The sequence below is a fragment of the Rattus norvegicus genome, chromosome 6, assembly GCF_036323735.1.
Source record: "Rattus norvegicus strain BN/NHsdMcwi chromosome 6, GRCr8, whole genome shotgun sequence".
In the NCBI taxonomy this organism is placed as follows: Eukaryota; Metazoa; Chordata; class Mammalia; order Rodentia; family Muridae; genus Rattus; species Rattus norvegicus.
The window spans coordinates 90,045,756-90,073,420 of NC_086024.1; the positions used below are offsets into that span (position 1 = coordinate 90,045,756).

General features: G+C 37.4%; 1 protein-coding gene and 1 long non-coding RNA gene across 2 annotated transcripts in view; one reads left to right on the top strand and one right to left on the bottom strand.

Moving 5' to 3' along the window:
* Positions 1–12,284: 12,284 nt before the first annotated feature.
* On the top strand, positions 12,285–12,767 carry H2az2l2 (H2A.Z histone variant 2 like 2). Its single transcript, XM_001070681.8, has one exon. It carries the CDS (start codon positions 12,351–12,353, stop codon positions 12,735–12,737), a length of 387 nt encoding a protein of 128 aa, XP_001070681.6. The 5' UTR covers positions 12,285–12,350; the 3' UTR covers positions 12,738–12,767.
* A 5,785-nt stretch (positions 12,768–18,552) lies between these two features.
* The window catches only part of LOC108351242 (uncharacterized), a 122,193-nt gene continuing 113,080 nt past the window's right edge, over positions 18,553–27,665 (bottom strand). Inside the window, exon 3 of the long non-coding RNA XR_001838442.3 lies at positions 18,553–18,818. This is a non-coding gene — a long non-coding RNA (uncharacterized LOC108351242). The remainder of the gene's footprint in view (positions 18,819–27,665) is intronic.

Sequence of the window (27,665 nt, forward strand, 5' to 3'; positions counted from 1 at the left end):
GCTGGCATTTGTGTTCTCTTAGGGTCTGTATGACATCTGTCCAGCATCTTCTGGCTTTCACAGTTTCTGGCGAAAAGTCTGGTGTAATTCTGATAGGTCTGCCTTCATATGTTACTTGACCTTTTCCCCTTACTGCTTTTAATATTCTTTCTTTATTTTGTGCGTTTGGTGTTTTGACTATTATGTGACGGGAGGTGTTTCTTTTCTGGTCCAATCTATTTGGAGTTCTGTAGGCTTCTTGTATGCCTATGGGTATCTCTTTTTTTAGGTTAGAGAAGTTTTCTTCTATGATTTTGTTGAAAATAGTTACTAGTCCTTTGAGCTGGGAGTCTTCACTCTCTTCTATACCTATTATCCTTAGGTTTGATCTTCTCATTGAGTCCTGGATTTCCTGTATGTTTTGGACCAGTAGCTTTTTCTGCTTTACATTACCTTTGACAGTTGAGTCAATGATTTCTATTGAATCTTCTGCTCCTGAGATTCTCTCTTCCATCTCTTGTATTCTGTTGGTGAAGCTCGTATCTACAGCTCCTGTCTCTTCTTTTGTTTTTCTATATCCAGGGTTGTTTCCATGTGTTCTTTCTTGATTGCTTCTATTTCCATTCTTAATTCCTTCAACTGTTTGATTGTGTTTTCCTGGAATTCTTTCAGGGATTTTTGTGACTCCTCTCTATGGGCTTCTACTTGTTTATTTATGATTTCCTGGAATTCTTTCAGAGATTTTTGTGATTCCTCTCTGTAGGCTTCTACTTGTTCTCTAAGGGAGTTCTTCACGTCTTTCTTGAAGTCCTCCAGCATCCTGATCAAATATGATTTTGAAACTAGATCTTGCTTTTCTGGTGTGTTTGGATATTCCGTGTTTGCTTTGGTGGGAGAATTGGGCTCCGATGATGCCATGTAGTCCTGGTTTCTGTTGCTTGGGTTCCTGCGCTTGCCTCTCGCCATCAGATTATCTCTAGTGTTACTTTGTTCTGCTATTTCTGACAGTGGCTAGACTGTCCTATAAGCCTGTGTGTCAGGAGTGCTGTAGACCTGTTTTCCTCTTTTCTTTCAGCCAGTTATGGGGACAGAGTGTTCTGCTTTCGGGCGTGTAGTTTTTCCTCTCTACAGGCATTCAGCTGTTCCTGTGGGCCTGTGTCTGGTGTTCACCAGGCAGGTCACTTGCAGCAGAAAAGTTGGTCTTACCTGTGGTCCTGAGGGTCAAGTTTGCTCGTGGGGTGCTGCCTACGAGCTCTCCGAGGCGGCAGCAACCAGGAAGATCTGCGCTGCCCTTTCTGGGAGCCTCCGTGCACCAGGGTTCCAGATGGCGTTTGGTGTTTTCCTCTGGCGTCAGAGATGTGTGCAGAGTGCAGTCTCTTCTGGTTTCCCAGGTGTGTCTGCCTCTCTGTAGGTTTAGCTCTCCTTCCCCGCAAAGACAAATTTTTAAGAGAACACTTTGAACTGTTTCCAATGCCCAGTCCACTCAGAAGGGACACATTCAACGATGGTTGAAATGACAGCATCCCCTTCTTTACTTCACTGCTTTTCTGGCTTATGTATGACAAGAAATGTTTATTTGTTTGTCTGTTTGTTTTTCTTCAGTTCATTATCTCAGCCTGTTTCTTAAACTAAGCTTAGCTTCAAAGAGTCTGTGATAGCTTTATTTTCATGAATGTATAAATAAATCAAAATAGAAACATAAATCTATGTGTTATCAATGTACAGAAGTTGGAAGAGTCACTGTAAACAAAAAAGAAAATGTTTCTAGTATCAAGGCAGCTGGTGCACTTGTTCTCTGAGGTGAGAAAAGCCTTTTCTCACATAATGAGGTTATTCTGGAAGGAGCAAAGCTGAGAGTTTATCATGTCTATGAATCAGAGATAAAGAATAAATGCTTGGAACTTTACGGTAGGCTGCAGAGTATAGTCAGCAAGTACACACTCAGATGTGTTGTCTTAAATGTGTGTGTTTGCATTTATATGTACATATATACATAAATATGTATATGCATGACTACATACACATATGCACACATGTTTGTGTGTATACTTGAGTTTCCTGGTATGCTAAGGAAAAGGGCTTACTTAGCTAGGGGTCAAAGGTGATAAAAAGAAAAAATATTTAGCAAGAAGTCATACTGGGATTCACAGACCTTGAATCCCACCACAGAAATATCAAGTAGTGACCCTGGTATAGAATACCTTTTTGAGATTTCCGAAAATCCAGTTAAGAAGCTGTAGCGCTAGAAGTAACGGCCAAGACACAATTACCTTGGGCAGGAGAGAAGAGGATGTTTTTCTTCATAGCCATTAGTATTTCTTTCAATCCTGCACAATTTGGTCTAAAAAAAGAGCCATCAAAATCAGTAGTCTCTCGCACATAAAGAGAAAGATGACGGAGCATAAGGTCAAGGCTCTGTATCTTTAGAGGACTCTTCAGAGGGCTGACTTCATTTCACATCACTTATAGAATAGTTTGGTAACAAAAATATCACATTGAAACAAACGAAACAAACAATAACAGCAAAGTGTGTGAAAGTAGAAGGCTTTCCGTAAGGATACCTGAAGGACTAGCAAGTCTTTGGATTTATTTGTTTCATCTTACTGACAGCATTAATAAGTAGTTGGCACAGGTTGGTTCTCCAGTGGAAACCATTGAGTATAATGGAGCGGAGAGGGAAAGGGTGATAGGCACCATGAATAAAATCTTAAATCACAGCTAACAGATTTTTTAACAGCAATCAAATGACTCACAATGATGAAAGGGACTTATCCAAAATATATGGTGCTTCTAAGAAGAATGCTCACCTGGAAAGTAGCATTATATTATCTTTAATTCTCTTCATGCATGATGACCAAATGAGAATGTTTGCAGAATGAAATCTGAAACTATAACCTACTGGAAACAAAAAGGAGATAGTTTTAATGGCATTGGTCTTAGCAATAATTTCTTAATTATAACAACAAAAATAGGAACAGAGAGAAAACTAGAAAAGTAATTATGACAAATTTAAAAAAAAACTATAAACAAAGAAAAGAACAGATAAAGGTTAACTGTGGTGTGGGGAATATGTTTGTAGACAATACATTTGATTAAGACTTCGGCTCTAAACCATATTTACAACTCCTATCCTAAAAAGGCAAACTAACTTTCAGCAATCATTAAAATAAGTGAGTATTTTCATTAGCATTTATTCAAGGAAGATACAGAATAGCCAGTGGGTATGTGAAAAAAGTATTCCTTAACATTAATCATAAAAAAATGCATTTTCGAGTGACCACATGGCAACTACATCCTGCCTGATAAAATATTTATTGCCAGCAAAATAAAACATAACATGGAGAAATTGGTACCTCTCATAGTCTAAAAGTGCTGTGACCCACCAAATGCTTGGCGGCCATGTAATGGACTTTTTGATCATGGGCTTTTACCTAATGAATGACCTAATTATTTCATAACTCAGTTTTATGGCAGTTTTGGACAATAGTAGAAACTTCCAAATTCAGCCCAGATAACTGAAACCCCTGTGAACATGAACTCTAAGAACTCTTTCTTCCTTAAAATTACTCCTAAGGTAGTTACGTTTCATTACATAACAAAAGCACGTATAAAGTCATGTATTACTTAAGGTAATAGGTATGTCCTGAGAAAATGTGCCATTAGGTGATTTTATTTTTTGGCAAATAACAAAGAGTACACTTGTATAGACATATCTATCACTTAACTAAGCAACACATTAGATATGACTTTATACATTGTTCATATGACCTCAGGCACTGTCAGGCAGCAGGTAGCTTTTTATATAAATCATTTTCAAACTTCTGTTGGAATTCTAAATCAAAGAATTCAAAAGACTTTTTAAAGGGGTGAATGACATAAATGATGGGCCTTAAAGTCTACCCTCATTCAAACATCAAATGCTGACTTGATTACCTGATTTGCTTGAGTTAGCAGGGATTATAACACTTGTGTCTCAAACATGCAGCTGTAGGATCGCTCAGCATGGCATCTCTTAAAACTAAGAAAACATAAAAACCCATGACAGTTTTTCAAGCTATTTTCTGACCAATATGAGATTCTTCCTTGCTCCCCAAAGAAAACATTATTACACGAATAATAAATCATTTGATCTACTCTCAGATGTGTGTTTTATCATCAATTTCACACTGAAACCAAAAATTTCAGTGGAATCTATAACATTTTTGACCAGATGCTTTTAATATTTGTCTTTTCACTGATCATTTCAAACTCCTTTGAAACATGGAGCTGTTATATAAACTACTGTCCTGTGATCAGTTCTTTTCTCTGGGAAGCTCAGAATGAAGATCTGTGTGTTCCTGGTACCTCCTCCTTAACTGTTTTGCTTGTTTGTCAGTTTTAATTTAAAGAGGTTAAAGATTCATGTAAGTTGCAAAGGTCTATACTTGTCACGATTATTTAAGCACTAAACTTAGTGACAAATTATTGTGGCCAAGAAATTCTATTTACAAATAAATGATACTTTGCTCAAATATGTCCTAAGAAATTACCTTTTGAATACTTATGTTAAAGATCTGGCATTTACTATTCAGTGTCAATACACACTCAGTCCCCACCACTCCAAGTTCTAAGTCATAATTTCCATAAAATATACTTCTTATTAATGAGTCACATATGTGGCAAATAAATTGTTGTCAGCAACCTCTGTAAGTGTAATTTTTTTAAATCCAAATTACCCATAGCCTCATAATTTACATTGATTGCTATGTGATCTGAATCCCAGTAACTATCCTATTGAAAATCTATCCTATATTTTTTAAAATGTACAATGTCTAATTTTTCATACCCATTAAATACCATAAAAATATATTAGGGTTTTTATGCATATATACCAATTAATTTATTCTAGTATTAATTTATACATAATTATGTCTAATAAACCTTCATTGCCTAGTATTAAATGTCTGTTCCTAATTTGTTATGTGAAACAATTGAAATATGAAATTAAATGGAATATATTTCTCATAACAATTTAAATAATGTAGGGTAGAGAAATAAATTAGGACTTTCTCAGGGGCATAGAGCCCCTTGTGTAATTTTATATTTCATACCAGTTCATTTTATGAATTCTTACAGATAAGTGCATGGATAAGGGTTAGTACTTAAGTGACATAAACACAGGAATTCATATACAGATAAAATAAAAACATTTTTCTAATAAATTAGCACCATGAAGTATGCTTTACTACCAGTGACTTCTCTGGGTCATTAAGTTGGGGGCAGTGCTTCATTACTTCCTTCTCTACCCTGACTTGGGTGCACCTTCATCCTCCATTTCACCAGCAGGATATAACCTCACTGAACTATACTTTTCACAGGTTGCGTCCCAGTGACACAGTCCTCATAATATACAATATTCAACAGTGCTTTTAGGTGTCATTAGAAAAGGTACTTCCCTGGAATTTCTCGAGTTTCCTATTTTACAAGACATGAAGAAAAGCTTAAAATATTACTGAAAAGTCAGTAATTAAACGGTAGAAAATTAGCCTCATAGCTAACTAGAACACTGACATCTCTGAAGGGAAATAGACATTTGTAGTAATTTTTTCACAGTGCTTAAAATTTTGGAAAGTTCAATTAAAAACTTCAGACCTGTATAAAAGAGTGTATGTAATAAATCCGAATATTCTTCAATTAAATGTCTCATTGACCATTATTAATTTAATGAGAATCAAAACTAAAATTTCTATGCTTTGCTAAATTAAATTATAGTTAAACATTTTTCTTCTTTGCATAGTCCATGTTTTGTAAGTGAAATTAATTCAAGTACTTATGGTAATATAATACAGTATTAATAAAATAATGTTATCATAACAGCAATATATATATTTAATTTTACTATTGTTTGTTCTAATTTTTCATTACTTAGGTGCAGAGAGAAAGAAGCAAGTGTTCAAAATATGGAATTAACAGTTTTCACAGTTAGAATAACATTCACTGATAACATTAATCTATTATTAAGTTTTGAAAAATATCTATAGAATCAAAATTAATGCTGGAAGGAAAATGAATAAAATAATGTAAACAGCAAATATATTTAAGATATCTTTTAAAATATATTTAGAATTGAATTCATTTTCACTGAAATCTATCATTTTAAAGAGATATTTTCAAAAGTGTTTCAAAGTTTTAGATTTTAGTATATATTTCACAGATTGCAACATTTTAAATGTTGACTATTAAAAGTAAGAAACTCCTTAAGCTCAACATGGCAGCAACACATTTGTCCCCAAGATATAAATATAGCAAAACGCTTATGGCTGGAGAGGTTATAGACCTTAGAAGCAAACGTAATCCTGACAGATTTCTAACCCAATTAATCTCTAACTATATTCTAAATACATCTCATTATGCCTTCAGGTAAAAGCACCTCTTACTATCCCTCAAAGAAGGTTACTTAAGCAACAGAAAGGCTATTACAGAGATCCATAAGTCATCAAATGGTAGGGAATAATGACCATTGTATGCTCAGGCAAAATTGAACATCTTATTACATTTAACACCTAAAGACCAGGGAACGTCATGGAAGGAGAGCAGAAATATGGCAAGAGCCAGAGGATCAGGACACCATCTGTGAAAGAATATCTTCTAGGCACAACATGAAAGTTGTATCCATGAATTTCAGCAATATGGTTGGTTGCATGTGCAAGACCAAGTCAGTTGACTTGCCAACATGGATGAGGGAAAGTAGATACTTTAATTTTCTATTGTGACAAAACACAATGGCTAAGGTAAGTTATAAAAGACATGACTTAAAGTCTGCTTAAAGCTGTTCCTACAGCTGAGACCTCACATTTGGACCCCAAGCAGGTGGCAGAGAACTATCACACTGAGAATGACAAGAGGGTTCTGAAGCCTCAAAGCTGGCCTCCAGGGGCAAACTCCCCTAATCCTCAAGTAGTTCTATTGTCTAGTGACCAACTATTCAAAGGTAGGAGCCTGTGTGGGCCTTTCTCATTCAAACAACTACAGGGGATAATTTACAACACCCCTCTCCTAGTTAAAGAGCTACAGGCAGTCAATGGCTGCTGAGGGAAGAAAATCAGTTTCCTACAGGAATAGTGATGCCATTTGATCTATTTCCTGTAGTCCATCCTAAACACATGTTCATATGGACAACATTAACTGGACTCAGCAGGCTGTGAATGATGGGTGGAGTTATTGACAATTGTTGGCTGCTGGGAGAGGCAATGATGGATTTCTCTACATCTCTGGTAAGTAAACTAAGCTGAAGTGGAAGGTCACACATCCAAGAATATGTATACAATGGGATTGGTTTCGATGGGTTTTTTGTTGGTTTGTTTTTTGTCACAAAGTTTGGAAGTGTGTGGATTTGGGAAGATCTCAAGGTGGGGACAATAAATTATGTTCAAAATACCCTGTATAAAATTCTCATAGAAGTAGTTTTAACATGTTTTCGAAAAAACAAAAATGACATTTTAAACTTTGTATAGCAATGATAAAAATCATTCCTTTGTTGCCTCTTGGTACATGCCATGTACCTGTATTTTACACTATTAAGATACCTCTTCTTTAACAATGTCCTCATGAAACTAATAAGATGCTTTTTTCTCATTTGTAGTTTTGTCTCTACCTGCAAGACAATGTGCGCATGACCTGTCTCCTGCTAGTATGTCTTTTTTAAATTAAATGACAGAGGATCTAAAGAGAGAAGAATCTCCAGTTTTTAGTAAATTATAGGAACTCCTAGTTTCCCATATCAAGTATACTGTCAACTGTAATAATGACTCAAATTTAGAACATCTATTCTTTTCTAAATAGGTGTTTTAGAAAATGGCACTTACTAAAAGGCTAAAATTAGGGATATTTAAGCATAATTTCAGTATCTGTAAAGTGGAGCTAAGTTCTGATAGTTGTTTTTAAAGTGAAGTCTACAGAGCAGTGATAACAGCATCCCTTGAAGTTTGTAAACATGAAAATCTCCAAGATCTATCTCAAATGTATAGCTCATGTTAGAATAAAGAAATCTTATGTATTTAGCAGCTTTCAATTTATTCTGATGTACCTTAAAAATAACTGCTTTGTTTCATAAATCTTGGATATGAAAAGCTAGTAAATGGGGAAAGAAAAGTAATACAGAATCCTTGAGGAAATGCGTAGAGCTTAAAAAAGTGCAGGGATTCCACACTCTTTACTGTAGAGTAGGAACCTATCAAGGCTACAGACTTTCTGAAAGTAGAGGAAAGTGAGTGATGAAAAAAAACAGATTTGAAATCTTTAATTTGAGACATTTAAGGAAGCCAATCTGGTTATTTAATTTTAAATAAATAAGGACACAGCCTGAAGAGGAAAGTTGTGCCGATAAACATCTTCATCAAAGTGGCTGCACACAAAATTAACTCAAAAGAAATCAGTGGCCCTCCTCTATGCAAGCAACAAATGGGGTGAATAAGAAGTTAGGGAGACAATGTCCTTCACAGTAACCAAAAATAATATATAACTCTAACCAAACAAGTGAAAACCTGTATGACAAAAACTACAAGTTACTGAAGAAAGAAATTGAGGAAAACATCAGAAGACAGAAAGATTCTCTATGCTCATGGATCAGTAGGATTAACAAAAATAAAATGGCCATCTTACCAAAAGCAATCTACAGATTCAATGCAATCCCCAACAAAATTTTTACAGACCTTGAAAAAACAATTCTCCACTTCATATAGAAAACCAGAGAACTGAGAATAACCAGAACAATCCTGAACAATAAATGAACTTCTGGAGGTATCAGTTTCCCTGACTTCAAGCTGCACTACACAGCATTGGTAATAAAAGCTACATGGTTTTGGTTTAGAAACAAAAAGACTGATCAAGGGAATTGAGTAGAAGACCTAGAAATAAACCCACTCATCGATGGATACTTGATTTTTGACAAAGAAGACAAAACCATACAATGAAAAGGCAGAGAATCTTCAAAAATCATGCTGGACTAATTGGATGTCTGCATTTGGAGGATACAAGTCAATCCATATTCATGACCCTGCACAAAACACAAGTCTAAATGAATCAAAGACTTCAATGTAAAACCAGATACACCAAACCTAATAGAACAGAAAGTGGGGAATAGCTTTAAACTCGCTGGTGTAGGAGACAACTTCCTAAACAGGACACCAATGGCTCAGGCACTACAGTCAACAGTTAATAAATGGAACCTCATAAATCTGAAAAGCTTTTGTAAGTCAAAGGAAACCATCAATAGGACAAAGGACAGCCTGCAGATTTGGAAAAGATCTTCACCAACTCTACATCTGACAGAAGACTAGTCTCCAAAAATATATGAAGAACTAGAAAAGTTAGAAACCAACAAACCAAATAACCCAGTTAAAAAATGGTAGAGTTAAACAGAGAATTCTCATCAGAGGAATCTCTGATTATTGGGAAGCACTTAAAGAAATGTTCAATATTCTTAGTCAACAGAGAAGAGAAAATCAAAACAAGTCTGAGATTTTACCTAACACCCATTAGATAGATAAAACTCAAGGGACAGCAGATGCTGGTGAGGTAGGGAAGCAAAGGGAATACTCCTCCACTGCTAGTGGGAGTGCAAATTTTTACAACCACTTTGCAAATTAATTTAGCAGCTTCTCAGAAGATGAGGAATAGAACTATCTCAAGACCCAGCTATACCACTCCTTGGTATATAACTAAAAGATGAAACACCATCACACAAGGACACTTACTTAACTATGTACATAGCAGCATTAATTGTAATAACCAGAAACTGGAAAGAAGCCAGATGTCCCTCAACTGAAGAGTAAAGAAAATGTGGTTCATTTACACAATGGAATACTACTCAGTTATTAAAAACAAGGATATCATAAATTTCACAGACAAATAGATAGAACTAGAAAATATCCTGAGTGAGGGAACTCAGACTTAAAATGACATGCCTGATATGTACTCACTTATAAATGGACATTAGCCATAAAGTGCTAGATGACCATGTTATAATCAACAGACCCAAAGAAGCCAAATTAGGAGGAACCAAGGGAGGATGGCTGTCTTTCTCAGAAGGGGAAACAGAGTAGATATCATATTGACGATAGGTGGAAATAGGAAATTGACTGGGAGAGCAAATGGGAGGAGGGGAGCAAAGGAGGTTATCAGATGTAGGGAGAGCAGGGGAGGGAGAAATAAATCAGAAGGGGTGGAGGAGTTATCTCTATGCCCTGTCAGAGACCTGGAATGGGTGGAGGCTCTAGAATGTATACAGAGGCAACTCTAGCTCAGACTCCCAGCTGTGGGGGATATGGATCTTGAAGTGGCTTCCTCCTCTAACCAGACAAGACTCCCAGTGAAAGGATAAAGACAGTAACCAACAAATAGTTGACCAAAAATATGTCCTGCTTACAAGAAGTACAGGGACAAAAAAATTGGCCTACCAATGACTGCCCCAAATTGAGACCCATGCCATGGGCAAGAACTGATCTCTGACACTATTAATGATACTCTTTTTATCCTTGCAGACTGGAACCTAGCATAACTGTCCTCTGAGAGGGTCCACCTAGCAGCCAATGGAAAGAGATTCTGAGATCTTCAGCCAAACATTGGATGAAGGCTGGGAAGTCTTATGGAAGAGATATAAAAAGAACTGAGGGTCCTGAAGAGGACAGGAACTCCACAGAAGACCAACAGAGTCATCTAACCTGGACACTTGAGGGTTTCCAGAGCCTGAATCACCAGCCAAAGACTGAGCACAGGCTAGACCTAGGCCTCTTGCATATATATAGCATGTGATCAGCTTGGTTGTCATACAGGTCCGCTAGCAACTGGAGTTGGGGCTGCCCGGAGTCTGTTGACTGTCTAACTGTGAATCGAATTCCCCTAAATGGTCCATCTTGTCTGTCCTCAGTCAGGGGCTAACACCAAGGAGGCCTCCCCCTTTGCAAAGGAGGAGAGTGTAGAATAGAGAGGGAGTCTACATGACGGGACCCTTGTAGGAGAAGGGGTTTGATATAGAGATGTGATAGTGATAATGTGAAAGAATTAAAAACATTAAAAAAATTAGATTGTGTCTTATAGCTTTCAAAGTTGGAAAAGGAGAAATAGCTCAGATGCTATATTATAATTAGTTGTGAAAAAGTGAGACTAGATACATTTTAAAGTCTTTGGTGTTTTATCTGATTTATTTTAATTTCTCAATGTACAAGCCATGGTTATTTATGTCAAAGTTTTAATCAGTCAGAGTTATAATTGAGCATCCAAGAACCATGGGTTTGTAAGGAGAAGATTTTACCACATAGCAGAGATCGTCATTGTAATAAATTGTGGCTCATGTGCTTTCTAAACAGCATGGCATATATTTTCCTAGATAACAGTTATGTTTTGATCATTTGCATGTAGGACACAATGAAATGGTACCTTAGTTAAGTTTGCAAATAGAACAGATTACTTTGAGTCAGTTGCATTATCTTTGAAAATGTATGGGCCCTTCCATGTGTATTGGGAGGAAAGCAGAAGAAAGGCAATGTTACCAGGTATATTTCAGTCCAGTAGTGAGAGGTTCTAAACATGATAACACACTGCATGTTTTGGATTTTGGAATTTCATAGCTATGGAATTTTGAATACATCATTGTGTCTTTCTGTGTTTTAGTATCAACAATGAATTTGATGGTTATAACAGTATAAGGTTCTGGGTATTCCACTTGTATTGTTTTGCATTGTCTGAGAGTTTAGTGCTATGACGACACATCATGTCTAAAAGCAGTTTAAGGAGGAGGTAGTTTACTTTAGCTTAAAACTCCATATCACAATGCACCACGGAAAGAAATTAAGGGCAGAAACTCAAACGGAGTTTTTAGTATTTCCTGTTACAGATGATGTCCAATGTGGCAGGCAGGAATCCACTAGATATTTAAGATTCTTAGCCTTTAGTTAGAAACGTAGAGGTTTGTTGAGCAGAGCAGAGTGGGGGTCACATGATGGCCTATCTCAGGAACCTTGAAACAAAGAAAGAGGACTCTGAGGTCCCCTGCTGTGAAAAGAGACAAGATGATTGCTCTGAGTCAGAGAGCCAGAGAGCCAGAGAATGGAAGCTGCCTGCTTTCTTAGCAGACTTTGAAGTGTGATTTAAGTCAAAGGCCAGTTTATTTGCTTTTAGGATAGATTTATATAGAGTTTGTCCGAATCACGTGGGGAATTTCACCATGGTTCAGAAATAAGATAGGGAAAATTAGTCACTGACTCCAAGTAGAGAGCAGTGATAATTACCAACTATAAAAGTGATTAATGAGGTCCGGCTCCAGCTGCGGCGGTCCGACTGCGAGAGCAGCGGTGGCGGTGCAGGGCTACAGTGGGCGTTGCGCGGCCGAGACCATGGCTGGAGGCAAAGCTGGAAAAGACAACGGGAAGGCCAAGGCTAAGGCAGTGTCACGCTCACAGAGAGCTGGGCTCCAGTTTCCTGTGGGCCGCATCCACAGACACTTGAAGACTCGCGCCACAAGCCGTGGACGGGTGGGCGCCACTGCTGCTGTGTACAGTGCTGCAATTCTGGAGTACCTCACAGCTGAGGTGTTGGAGTTGGCAGGTAATGCTTCTAAAGATCTCAAAGTAAAGCGCATCACCCCAAGTCACTTACAGCTTGCAATCCGAGGTGACGAAGAGTTGGATTCACTGATCAATGCTACCATAGCCGGGGGCGGTGTGATTCCGCACATCCACAAGTCTCTGATCGGAAAGAAGGGGCAGCAGAAAACTGCTTAGGACATGAGTCACTGACCTGCTGTCCTCACTGTGTGTCTGGGCAGAGGGTACCAGTCGGTGTGGGAAAGCATAGACAATTGCTGTAGACAAAAGACACATTTGTATGTTTTTAGACTCTCAAAGTTTGATAAACTCCTTTCCCTGTGGTCAGTCATGTGTTGATTGGCCAGGTCTCTCCCTTGTGTTTTATACAAAAATAGAATTGATAAACATTTTTTACAAAAGGAAAAAAAAAGTGATTAATGAATAAGAGTCTGTGGCTCCAGGTAGAGAGCACAGCAGATAGATGGTACAGTCTGCAGGAAACTTACATTCTCTAACGTGGACTCCACAGGAATTCTGGGTTTATATACTGGAGTGAGAAGTTAGAAGAGGCTTAAAATAGGCTCATACAGTATTTTAGTTTACTTCATTCTTTTAGATTGTTTTAATTTTCAAAATGGGTATGATTTTGAGTTTTGTGCTTATATTATTCCTCTGGGAAAGTGGTCGAGTTAAAGGTTCTGGTAACTGACTCAAGGACATTATATTTTGGGAGAAAGGTTTTGCCTTTGCATTTTTAGAAAAGGTGATTAGTGTCTATATACCTTCCAGGGTTATAAGGATCAGATTTGATAGAAGGAGACCCCCCGGGAGAACTAGATTCAAGAGAATTTTTAAAAAAGGAGCAGAATTTCACCCTAATCAGTCTGTATACCCTACACAGAGTGATGCAATCCATATAGATATCTTGATGATACATATTTTGTTTTGAGATGTGTATATTGCAGAATGCACAGCTTTGGTGAGATCCATCATCAGACCTGCTGAACTGACCTGCCTAGACTCCTGATCTCATGGATTTTCAGCTGGATCCAGTCTGGAACATCAGAGACTATAACAATCGTTGGTGTGGCCTTCTTAAGGCCTAACCAACTCCCTAATTTTCCCTACCCCCTGCCCCTTCAAGATATCTCAGCACCCATATTCAGCTGGAAGAAGTTATGAAGTCGTCAACCCAGTTCCCTAGGCTTGTGGGCTGGAGGTGGTTATTCTAAGGTTGTCTTTCTGGAGAATTAGAAATGGCCATAAGTTAACAGGGAGGAATTAGCTAGAGTTAATTATGCAACCATAACTCGTTTGGTAGAAACCCTTATAATTGTTACTAGGTTGAAGCTATAATTTCTCACATTGGTACTTGCCTTAGTACCTATTCCTTAGTACTTCCTATTCCTGTATAAACACCACCACCAAGAAGCACGTCGGGAAGGGAAGGGTTTATTCAGCTTACACCTCCATGCTGCTGTTCATCACCAAAGGAAGTCAGGACTGCAACTCAAGCAGGTCAGGAAGCAGGAGCTGATGCAGAGGCCATGGAGGGATGTTACTTACTGGGTTGCTTCCCCTGGCTTGCTCAGCTTGCTCTCTTATAGAATCAGCCCAGGGACAGAACCACCCACCATGGGCTGGGTTCTCCACCCCCCCCCTGCCCCACCTTGATCACTAGTTTAGGAAATGTCTTACAGCTGGTTCTTATGGAGGCATTTCCTCAACTGAGGTTTCTTTCTCTGTGATAACTGCAGCTTCTTTCAAGGTGACTCACAAAACTAGCCAGTACAGTACAGAATTTGTTTTGATTCAGAATCAGGGTTTTCATTGGCATAAATTTCTCTATTGCTACAAAAATATTGAAAGTACAAGGCTTGGACCCAATCTTTCTATATATGCCATTACAAACTGATCTGAGAAAATTAAGCATATGAGTTAAGGGCCTGATAGCAAAGTCATGGCTCTGAGTTTACTGTTAGGGTGTTTTCAAGGTATTTTACGAGAAAAAGCTGAAAGTAGTTAATGGACAACAGGCCAGATTACTTTACATAGATAGATAGTTTTCAAAACCGTCAGAAATCCACAGAATGTGACATTTAATGTTATTTATCATTTGTTGAGACATATCTGCTCCTAACAGCTCCCATTTCCTGGATTCAAAGAAGAAACTGAGCATTTCCCTCCAGGTGAGGTTGTTCATTGTGGCAAGTAGTCACTGGGCAGAAATTGCCTATTTCTTCTACCGGCCTGGACTGTTCATGAGAGGACACAAGTTACAGGAGAGAACAGCTTAGTTCTGTTGAGACAGAATAAGCTAGTCCTTAATAATTCCTGTTTCGAGAGGTCTGTCAGATGACCCTGGGCCAGAAGGCTGAAGACTGATCCTCCAATGTGTTGCTAACTGGGGACTCTGTAGGTAGGCAGCTGCTCTACAACTTGTCTCAGTTCTAGAAGCTGTGTTAGACTTCCTTTATTTTTCAGTTAATATTAGTTGCTCTAATTTCAGACAGGGTTAAAGACTAGTTTCATAGCCAACCCAGGCTACTTAACATTGAGAAAACATATTTAATTCGGTAGTTTTCAGATAGTATACAAACTAAACCAGGACATAACAGATATAAAAATTATAAGCCTTTTTAAGTTAGGATAGATTCCAGAGTGTTCTATTTAATTGACAAAAATGATGGACTGGGTGTAGGTGTATTGTGTACTTTGTAAATTACAGAATGGTAATAGTTGTGCTCAGCTTAAATTTGAGATAAAAGTTTTTTTTAATTGGACAGAAAGGGTGAAATGTGGCAAGGACCTTCCCCTAATTAATAGATTTCAGATGACCAAACACTTGGTGAGGAGGAGGCAGAACTTCCAGGTCAGAGGGGAGAAGAGAGGGAGAGAAAACGGACTTGGGATCTTTTTTTTTTTGGAAGAAAAGATTTTAGGGTACAAGATGTAATGAACTAGACGCCCCCCATTAGATGGCAGACCCACCAGGATCTGCCCCAGAGGATTTAATTTAGTATGGCTTATTAGGTAGGATGTTAGCTGTGCCCAGCAATTGATACCTGTTGATTCTAAACTAAGATTGTGTGGTGTTTTCCTCCACAAAGTGACTCAACTGAGTGCCAGAGAAAGTTACAGTGCCAGGACAAACCAGCCAGTCATGGAATTTGGCGTGGGAGTGACTAAACATGGGAATATAGTGAGTCAGCTAGAGAGATTTCAGCAGGTCTGGGCCAGAGAGTGTGCAGAGAGAACAGCCTGCCGGTGCCATGTGGCCTGTCAGTGCCCTGTCTAGTGTGAGGTGTTGCATTTCTTAGTATTTCACACTCCAGAAGGAACCTAGAGGCAGGAAGTAAAATAGAAGCCTTGGAGGAACTTCAGGCTTCTTTCCGTGGATTTCTCAGATTACATTTTGCAACCTAAGACCAACTGCCCAGTGTTGGCATTACCCTCAAGGAACTGAGTCTTCACAAACCAATCATCAATGAGGAAAATGCATCAAGTACTTACCCATTGGCCAATCAGTTAAGGGCATTTTCTCAATTAAGATTCCCTATTCCAAAATGACTCTAGCATATGTGAGGTTAACATCAAACAAGTAAACACATCATGAAGAGTAATAGGAATATTGATTAGCATAATATGTTTTGCAAACTTTACACATGCTATATGTTTTTGATAACTTTGTTTTTCTTCACGGAAGCATATACCGTACATCCATTAGAAATGTTTCTCTAACTACTATTTTAGTTGTTACACAGATTACACTGAAACCCATCAATCTCTCTTCTCTCTACCAACTTTTTTTTAATTGCATATTTTCTTTATTTAAATTTCAAATGTTATCACCTTTTCTGTTTCCCTTCTGGAAAGCCCTCTATCCCATATCCCATTACCCTGCTTCTATGAGGGTGCTCCCCCACCCACCCACCCAGTTCAGCTTCACTGCCATTAGCATTCCTGTGCACTGGGGCATCAAGCCTTCACAGGACCAAGTGCCACCCCTCCCAATGATCCTAGACAAGGTCCCTTCAGCTCTTTCAGTCCTTCCCCTAACTCTGCTATTGGAGTCCCTGTTATCAGTCAGTATCTGGCAGAGCCTCTCAGGAGACAGCTATTTCAGGCTCCTGTAAGCTTGCACTTCTTGGCATCAGCAATAGTGTTTAGGTTTGGTGTCTGCATGTGGGATGGAACCCCAGGAGGGGCAGTCTCTGGAAGGTCTTTCCTTCAGTCTCTGCTCCACTTTTTGTCCCTGTATGTCCTTTGGACAGGAGCAATTCTGGGTTAAAATTTTGGAAATGGATGGGTTGCCCCATCCCTCAACACTAGGGGGCATGCCTAACCTCTGGATATGGTCTCAACAGGTTTTCCATCCCTTTTGTAGGGCATTCAGCTAATGCCATCTGTAGGGTTTCCTGGGGGTCTCCTGCTTTCTTGATATTTGGGATTTTCTGGGTGCTACTCCTAGTTCACCATCCCCCATTGCTACATACCTATGTTCAATTTCCTGGCCCTCTGTACATCTCCTCCCTTACACAATCCCCCTAATTGTGCCCCCCCTTCCCCCTTTCCTTCCTCTCTTTCTCCCAAGATCCTCGCACTTTCTACTTCACTTGATTATTTTGTTCCCTCTTCTATGTAGGACTGAAGCATCCACTCTTTGTTCTTTCTTCTTCTTGAGCTTCATGTGGTCCTTGAGTTATATTATGGGTATTCTGAGCTCTTTGCCTAATATCCACTTATCACTGAGTACATACTGTGTGTGTTCTTTTGTGATTGAGTTACCTCATTCATGATGTTTTCTAGATCCACCCATTTGCCTGTGAATTACATGAATTGTCACTGTTTTTAATACCTTAGTAGTACACCGTTGTGTCAATGTACCACACTTTCTGTATCCATTGCTCTGTTGAATAACATCTGGATTGTTTCCAGTTTCTGATTATTATAAATAAGGCTGCTATGAATGTAGTGGAGCATGTGTCCTTGTTATATGTTGGAGGATCTTTTGGGTATATGCCCAGTAGTGGCATAGTTGTGTACTCGGATAGTACTGTGTCCAATTCTCTGAGAAACCACCAGACTGATTTCCAGTCTCGTAGACTGGAATCCCACCAACAATGGAGAACTGTTCTTCTATGTCCACATCCTCACCAGCATCTGCTGTCACCTGTGTTTTTGATCTTAGCCATTCTGACTGGTATGAGGTGGAATCTCAGGAACGTTTTGATTTGTATTTCCCTGATGACTGAGAATCATGATATTTCTTTCTGTGCTTCTTGGCCATTCGAGTTTCTTCAGTTGAGAATTCTCTGTTTAGCTCTGTTCCCCATTTTTAACAGGTTTATTTGGTTCTCTGGAATCTAACTTCATGAGTTCCTTGTATATATTAGATATTAGCCCTCTATCTGATATAGGATTAATAAAGACCTTTTGCCAATCTGTTGGTTGCTGTTTTGTCCTAATGATAGTGTCCTTTGCCTTTGTCAAGAAGTGCATGCTGACAGTAGTCTGATATAGCTATCTCCTGAGAGATCTGCCAGAGTCTAACAAATACAGAGGCTGATACTTGCAGCCAACCATTTTAATCTGAGAATGTGGTCTCCAATAAAGGAGTCAGAGAAATGACTGAAGGAGCTGAAGTGATTTTCAACCCCATAAAAACTACATCAACCAAACAGATCCCTAAGAGTTCCCAGGACTAAATCACCATCTGAACAAAACACAGGGATGGACCTATGGCTCCAGCTGCATATGCAACAGAGGATGGCCTTGGTGGGCATCAATGGCAGGAGAGGCCCTTGGTCCTGTCAAGGTTAGATGCCACAATGTCAGGTAGCATAATGTCAGGGCCGGGAGGTGAGGTGGGGGGAAATAGGTGGGGAGAGAGCACTCTCCCAGAAGCTGATGGAAATAGAAGTTTCTGAAGAGGAATCCGTGAAAGGGGTTTACATTTGAAATGTAAATTTTAAAAAATCCCATAAAAGAAAAAATAGAGGGGAATACATTTATTGATCTATGCTTTCTGTAATTTGGGAGTTTGGTGAGGTTTGGAAGAATGCCCTGCTGAAGTTGGTTTCATAAGCTGATATCAGCAGGCGTTGGCTGAGCTCAGGGCAGCTGTAGGTGGGATATTTCCAAGGTCATCAAGTTTCTGGCAACAGTTAGCAGCTTGTGGTTCCTGCACTCATATCTTGAAGACTCTTTGTGCTTTGCTCTAGTAGTTTTAGGTTTTGGTCTCACATGGATGCTTTGGTCTGCTTAAACTGATGTCTGTGTGGAATAAAATAATAGTGTGATTTCAATCTTTTATGTGATATGCAGTTAGTTCTCCAGCAACATTTTTAAAAGATTTGGACTTTTTCACAATGTTCGTTTTCATACCGTTGTTTATAAACCAATGGCTATAGACAAATTTCTCATTCTAAAGAGAACATAAAATAATTTAATAGTATAATATATAGTGAATGAAATACATTAAATGCAATATTTTAAGATAGGAAACAGATATGAATAAGGTGGGTTGTGAGTGAAATTTGTAGATATGTATAATTTTAAATAAATATCACAGTGCAACCTAAAATTAGGCCACATGTTTGATTCTAAGTTTTCTACATTAAAGTATCTGTTCAAATTTGTTGGTTAAGGAAAGATGAGCAGAGCCACCCAACAGAGTGGAAGCTCCATTGTCGTCGCTCCTTAGTTTCCTTAAACAAAGACACTGGGTTGGTCACATATAGGATACTCAGAATAAAAATAACTAAGTTGAAAGTGGAAATTCCATGCAAGAGTGACTTTTACTGGTTTAATATTCTGCTTTTGTCATCTTTAACATCTTAACATTTCTTTCTTTGAGCTTATATTTGCAAGCAGTATCTGATGGGATAAGTATCATGTGTGAACAGTCAAGATATACACCATATAGTGCCTGCTGATGTGTGATATATTTATTATAATATTGAAGGACTTGGTCGATAGTAGACTGAGAAGCACAGAAAGGATATTGTAAGCAAATGTGGGCTTCTTTTCTAGCACTGATGTTGAAAGTAAAACTGTGCTATTCCCAGAGAACAGAGTGTAGAAAGATGTTCACCAAGGGAGAAGATTTCTAAGAACTTAGGAGATGGCATTAAATAAAACTTTATGATGGTCCTTAACTTCCTTTGCCAAAGGGCTAACATAAAAAGACACAATATAATCTAGTCTTTGGGGCATTGTTTTGTTTTTTACATTTTAATGGATGCTTAAGGAATTATTTGTGCTTTCTTCAGCTATTCAACCACATGTAGAAAAACATATAAATCATTTTGTTTCTCTCAACTACTATATACTCTACTCTTAATTAGTGCTGGATTGAGACTCTCTCTAAAGTTTTAAAGGTCCAGGTCTTGAATGTTCTTTGTGCTGCAAATGGGGCTCATCATTAATTAGAGAAAAAAAGTTGAAACAGAACTGTGTTAATTTTTATGTTTTTGTATGAAATGAATGAATAATGATATTCACACATTTCTCTGTAGTACATTACTCCTATTGATAATTGGGTATTTTCTATAATTTCATGTGATTAGAGAGAATTAGAATGAGATGCAGATTAGTCAGACTAGTTCTGTTGGGCAAACTGGGCAATATGTAAACAACTAAAACAAATTATGCTGTGTTTTTATAAAATCATGCACTAGAAATTACAATTCAATAGCTAATGGTTACATGTCTTCATCTTTATGAACTCTGAGTGAGATTTTTCTAAAAATGATTTTATTGGAAATTAAAAAGAATTTCGCTTTTTATACTTAACCACTTCTTTAAAAATGATAATGAGAATTGCATAAAGGAAACGTTAGTGCCAAATGGTCTCTCCATAGGTAATTAACTCAAGTTAGATTATTAATCATGCTTTCAGTGTTTCTTCTTTCCGAGGAAAGCAGATGGGATTAAAGTACATACATATTCCATATCCTGTGGATGCACCACAGGTTATTCAACTATCATCCTCTGTAAAAGTTTCTCATTCCCAAATGCTTGTCATTAGAATTAATACCACATTAATCAAATTCATGGAATATTTTTGTCTGAAATTTTTATCTCAAAGGAAAATTTTCTTGTAGGATAATCAAGAGTTTGTGCAATTCAATGTCAAATGTTGTGTGACACCTTTCAATTTTACTAGAACTTCTATTAAATTAGAAACATTAAAGTAAGATGTACCAAGTAATTCACATAATGTAGTTAAGAAGCTTAAACATAGAAAATATAACATTTCGACATAAACTTTAAAAAATATAATATAAAAACTTAGTCTATTAAAATGAAGCTCTGACTTATGGATTAAAATTCAGTCTACTCAGACTTGGAAAATGTGATAAGTAAACAAACTGCCAGGCAGTTCTGAAATGCATGTAATAGTGTAAGGCAGAGCATCAAAGCTATGAGAACTCTTTAGAGTAATATAATTTGAAGTCAGTTATTTTGATAACTCTGGCAACACTCTTTCTGCTTAGGATTCCTTTGGCTACTTGAGTAACAGGATTAATATCTAGAATGCATAAAGACTGCTAAAATCAAATGGCATTTAAAAACCTGACAATTTAAAAGGAAAAGAAAAATGTAAATATGAAATAAAGTTAAATATTAACGAATGTTTATGATGCAGCTCAATATTGTATAAGTTCCCTATAGTGTGCCAAGGCTGGGAGGAACACGCATCTTACTGGAATCTGAGATGGAGCTGTTAAGTAAAACTGAAAACTTGGTATTTTATACATGATGGCTGTTTTTTCAAAGATAACAAATGCAATAAATTATTAGTAAAATAAATAATAAAACTACAGCTTAAGCTGTTTTGGTCAAGACACCAAATGCTGAAATATATTACACTCTTACCATTTGTCAGGGAAAATTCTACTTACGAAGAAATAAATCAGGGGGCTAGGAATCCTTGGCCAGCCTTAGCTACAAGAATGAGTTTGGGTCAAGTCTGCAGTATTACAGTCTCAAAGAAAGTAACTAACTAATAACAATATGTTATAAACATGCTAAAATTAAATTAGTTAATTTAAAAGCTAAACTTAATTAACATTACTAAAAATCAGTTTCTTCATTGTAAATGGTGATTTTGTATCCTTTAAGATTCCCTCTATCAGAAAATATAAAATACATCATACTATAAAAGCTTTGTGTACATTAAGTATTGTATATGAACATATGTACTATGAACTACATTAAGGAAGTTTGAAGACAGAAGAAACAGAATATGATAATTTCTAGATTGCTGCTAAGGGGATATTTGTAAACTTTGACATTTATGAGTTATCTTTTTCATAATTAAAAATAAATAAAATAAAATTTGAGGGAAAACAAATTTCAAAGTGCTGAATGCAAGGAAAGCACAGAACATAAAACTTATGATTGTAATAAGGCAGATAAATTAGAACTAGTATAAAATGTTACTACAAGTTTACATGTATATATTAGAGGGAAAAAAATCCAACAAAACCATTAGCTGAATACGGAGGGTGACATTTTAAAAAGTAACAAAGTTAACTTTCAGTGTTCAGTATAAACCCACTCTATTTAGATTATACCAAATATAAAAACATATATTCATTTTAAAAAATCTTCTATTTTATAACTTTACCTTATAGAATCCCTAAATTTCAAAGCAGTGCTCATTAAAGTGAATAAAAAAAGTCACATTCAATCTTCAGTTTAATTAAACATGATCATCTTCCTAATAATGAATATGACTGGAAAAAGAAGTCAGGTTTATTTTTAAAGATTCCTCAGTTTATCTAATAATTATTAAAGAGTTGTTTTTTTTTAAAAAGGCATATTTAACTTAAATGGCAGGAATGAAAACAGTTAATAAGCACTTTTTTGGAAGTATTCGTCCTCCATATTAGTGGGCTTTAAAATGTGATGTGAAAGCCCAAATCTTCCTTGAACTAATGATCTATGTTCAACCAGTACATTAATTACCCGGTACATGAGTTCTTGTGCGTAACTGAGACTTTGTCTTTACAACTTTTAAAATAAACCTTTTATATTTATAGTTGTCTTCTAGTCTCGATGCTTAGAACACAAGAGAGAAAGAGAGAATACCGCCATAGGAAGAAAAAGGAGGATACTACCTCTATCCAAAGGACATTTGATGCATTTTATTATGGAAGTTTATTTCTGATGAAGACATATACCTACCAGGAGGGTAACGATACTATGCCCAAACTATGTTTGATGATAAGGCTGAAGTGGTGATTACTATCACATCTGCTGAAAGACCAACATTTTAAAATTACATATACTGTTATGTACTCCTCAGGGTACAGTGAAGCACAGTAGTTCAGAGAAGATGGTAGAGAGAATGCTGAGACTAGAAAACAAAAAGGTTCCCTACTGTTCATTAGTAAAGACCAAAGAAAACATAGAGTGGGTGGCTCATAAAGTGTAAGTCATGCATACTTTTGAGCTTTAATCTTCACATCTAAAAATAATCAAATGACGTGACAGCTAAACATACTTTATAAAGTGCTTTAAAAGATTTTGTAAGTTAATATTTGGTAGTTGGTAGTCACAACATCACTAGCTACTGTTCTAAAACTCGAAGCCCAAGGAAGTTGATTGAGTAAGATTAGAGCTGAGAAAAAGTACTAACAGAAAGATTATTTTGAACATGGTACCATTTATAAATTTTTGATTATAAGATAAATAGGCAAGCAACAGTTTGTTGGAAAAACATTTTGAGTATTTATATATTAAATTGCATCTTGATCTTTTCAAGTTTTGGCCAATTTTCAGCTTTATCTCATACTCCCTTGATTGCACAGTTAGGAAACATTTTTATATCACTTGTAGTATTTTTAGTACAGAATTTTCTGTGACTCAAAGTCTTAGTAATCTTCACTTTATAAGCTGTAATAAGACAGAAGAGAGCTAATCACAGAATGACACATCGCTCTGGCTGAACTCTATGTGCACATTTCTTTGGCACATTCTTTCATTGAACTAACACTTTAATTTTTTTGAAGTTGAATTTATTTGTATCATAAGTTTCATAAAATTATTCATGATAATATTAATTTCCAGAGTTTTTAGCAGCTTACATTTCTTGAACTCTGAAGTAGAATATCAAACAAGAAAATTCAAATATACATACTAGAGTACAAACATGCACACACACACACACACATAAATATATATATGTGCATGGTCTCAAATATACAGGCTTGTGTTATTTATTGAAGAATACACATCACAAAAGTGTTCTCACGAAATTGAATGCTAGTCATTACTTTACTGTCACATTAATAGTATGTATAAGATATTTTCAACTGAAAAACTATTTCATATTTGAGTTGATTAGAAAATATAATCACCATTTCATAGATGGGTAAATTGAGAGTCAGAGATATTTGGAAGTTTGACTAATGTATCAAAGTGGTAAGAGAGTCAAAAGCTAGAGATTCCAATCCATCTTAGTCCCAATTTCCCACTCTTTCACCTTACAAATCTTTAACTTGGCTATTAATTATACAGTCAATGTCGGAATATGCCTTAAATTACTAACTATTGTTAAATACTGAGGGCAATAATGTTTTGACAATGAGTAAGAATATTGAGTCAGACTCCAATAAGACACACTCTAACATAAAGAATTAATAAATGGACCTTATGAAACTGGAAAACTTATTCAGGGAAAGAACATAGTCAATAAGACAAATCAGCAACCTACAGATTGGGAAAAATCTTCACTAACCCCAATTCCAATAGAGGGCTAATATCCAAAATATATAAAGAACTCAAGAACCTAACCACCAAAAAAACAAATAACCCAAATTAAAAATGAGATATAGAACTAAACAGAGAATTCCCAACAGAGGAATCTCCAATGGCTGAGAAGCACCTAAAAAATTGTTCAAAACCTCATTAGTGATCAGAGAAATGAAAATCAAAACGAACCTGAGATTCCACCTCACACCAATTAGAATGGCTAGGATCAAAACCTCAGGTGACAACACATGTTGGCTAGGATGTGGAGAAAGAGGAACACTCCTCCATTGCTCATGGGATTGCAAACTGATACAACCACTGGAAATTAACTTGGAGGTTCCTCAGAAAATTGGAAATAGACCTACTTAAAGACCCACCAATTCGACTCTTGGGAATAGAGCCAAAAGATGCCTCACCATGCCACAGGGGCACATGTTTCACTATGTTCATAGCAGCCTTATATGTGAAAGCCAGAAGCTGGAAACAACCCAAATGTCCCATGATAGAAGAATGGATACAGAAAATGTGGTTCATTTATACAACGGAATACTACTCAGCAGTTAAGAACGAGGACATCCTGAGTTTTGCAGGCAAATGGATGGAACTAGAAAATATCATTCTAAGTGAAAAAAATCAGACCCAAAAGAACATGCATGTTATGTTCTCACTAATAAGTGGATATTAGCCAAAAACAACAAAACAGAACAGACAAAACAAAACAAAACAAAAACAAAAAACAAAAAAACCCCACAGAACTCAAAAAGGTCAACAAGCTAAAAGGCCCACGTTAATATACCCCAGTCCCACTTGGGAGGAAGAAGAAAGCAACCACAAAGGAGGAGGTAGGGAGGGACAGGGGAGAGAAAGGGGATGGGAGCGGGGATAGGGGGCAACGAAGTCTGGTATTGAGTGGGAGAAAAGGACTGAAGCCCTTAGGGCCAGTAGAAAGAATGGAAACAGGCTACCTCCGGTGGAAGAAGGTTGGGAGGATCCTCCAGAATGTACCAGAGACCTGAGAAGTGAGAGACTCCCAGGACTCAAAGGGGTTGGAGGTGGATGAAAGGCCCTACAGTGGGGAGAGGGAACTTATTGAATCCCTCCAGCAGAAAGACAGGGCAAGAAGTGAGGGATGGGTTGGCCATCCCACAGTCAAAAACTCTGACCCACAATTCTTCCTCAAAGAACTGCAGAGATGGAAATGGAGGAGAACCTGAAGAAAAGAAGGTACAGAGACAGGCCCAAAGTGGGATCCAGCTCAAGGGAAGGCTCCAAGACCTAACACCGTTACTGAGGTTATGGGGTGCTCACAAAAATGGACCTATCATGACTGCCCTCCAAAAGACCCAACAAGCAGCTGAAAAAGTCAGATGCAGATATGTGCACCCAACCAATGGACAGAAGCTGCTGACACCTCTGGTTGAATTAGGGAAAAGGTGGAGGAAAATGAGGAGAGTGACCCTGTATGAGGATGAGCAGTCTCAATTAACCTGGATCCCCAAGATATCTCAGACACTAAATCACCAACCAGGCAGCATGCACCAGCTGATATGAGGCCTCCTGGGTCTGGGTTCAGTCAAAGAAGATGCGCCTAACCCTCAAGAGACTGGAGGTCCTAAGGAGTTTAGAGATCTGGTTGGGTGGGGTGGGAGGGTGGGGTGGGGTGGAGGAGTGGGGACATCCTCGTGGAGACAGGGTGTGGGACGGGAGGAGGTATGGGATGTAAAACAGTTAGAGGATGGACAGGGAGGAGAATAAAATCTGGAGAGTAAAATTAAATAAATAAAATAAGGTGCCATTCCTGGAGGGAAAAAAAAAAGCCACGCATCTTGAATAGTCTTTCCTGTTCAGTATAACAAAGCACCTGTGAATTTTGAAATTGAATTTTCTGTTTATTTAGGATAACTTTGAAAGATGAGGAACTACTGTAGAAGATCATTGGTAGAATTAGAAACAAAATAAGGTCTTCTCAAATTGACTTGCAGTGTGGCTGAAAATTTTTTCACTGGACGGAGCCTACCTGAAATATAAACATTGACCTCGGAAGTGAGGAGTAAATTTAATCAAAGAAAACCTCACGTTGAAAAATAAGGATACAGACAAACAAAACTATTTTATAGGACTAGAAAGTTAATTCAAGTCCTTGAGAAGGAGGAATAGTAAATAGTGAAGCTAACCCTGTGATGTTTCAGGCTGAAGCAGTGCTGGGGGCGGGGGGAGCTTCATAATAGATGGAGCAGCCACGCGACATGAAGAAGCTGCAAGGATGGGGAGATGCTAATGTTAGGATTAGTGCTGAGAAAGTGAACCAGGGAACCAGGGAACGAACATTTCTGGAGGGAGCAAGCCATGCACCGTACATATAAACTGTGTTTCAGTGTACAACTGATTTCAATTCTATGCATAAGCAACAGCATGAATTGTAAACATGCTAACTAAAAATTAAGGCATTAAACTAAGATTTTGGTGCTACTCAGGAAGTGTAATTTATAGAGTTCAACCAGATCGTTTGAATCATAGAACCAAAATTAAAACACAAAAGGCTCTCAGGAAAGTTTTCATAATGTTAAACTAAATGTCTGTGTCACAACTACAATTACCAAATAAATGGGCCATGAGTAAGTGGTGTGTGTATTAACAAGAGAAAAATAACAGCAGAAAACACACCTGTGACTAAGTCTGGTAATATTAAAAATTTTAAGTAAAGTCTATGAAAATCTACTTCTAGTTTCTCTGTTTTTTTCATATATATGTGTGTGTGTGTGTGTGTGTGTGTGTGTGTATGCATATATATATATATATATATATATATATATATATATATATATATATATATATATATGATGGAAAGTGATAGTTAGGAAAATGAAATCAGGATTCACTATTAATTTCATGGACTGTGATGGACTACTAGAAAGAATGTAGAAGTTAAATGCAGAGGTCCAAAAGTAAAAATGTACAAGCGAAGAAAACAAGTAAACTACATTCTCTCTCTCTCTCTCTCTCTCTCTCTCTCTCTCTCTCTCTCTCTCTCTCTCACACACACACACACACACACACACACACACACACACACACACACAAGCTCTTAATAAAATTCCCCCAAGCATAAAGTATGATAAAAATAATATTACTTCAATTGTTCTCAATCTAGAAAATGTCAGCTTAAAATTTATTCACAATTCGTCGTAGGCATAATGTTTTTGCACACTGTGTAAAGATTATCCCTGTGTTGTTCAAAGGCTGATTTCTCTGCCCTCACACCTAGTTTCAATCTGCACATGGCATTACATTAGAATGCTTATCTCAAGTATCACCTGTCTCAAGGTTATATAAGCAAAGCTCATCATTTATTCTCTG

Coding starts and splice junctions, on each gene's coding strand:
- H2az2l2 (XM_001070681.8), top strand. CDS start 12,351: ATGGCTGGAGGCAAAGCTGGAAAAGACAACGGGAAGGCCAAGGCTAAG.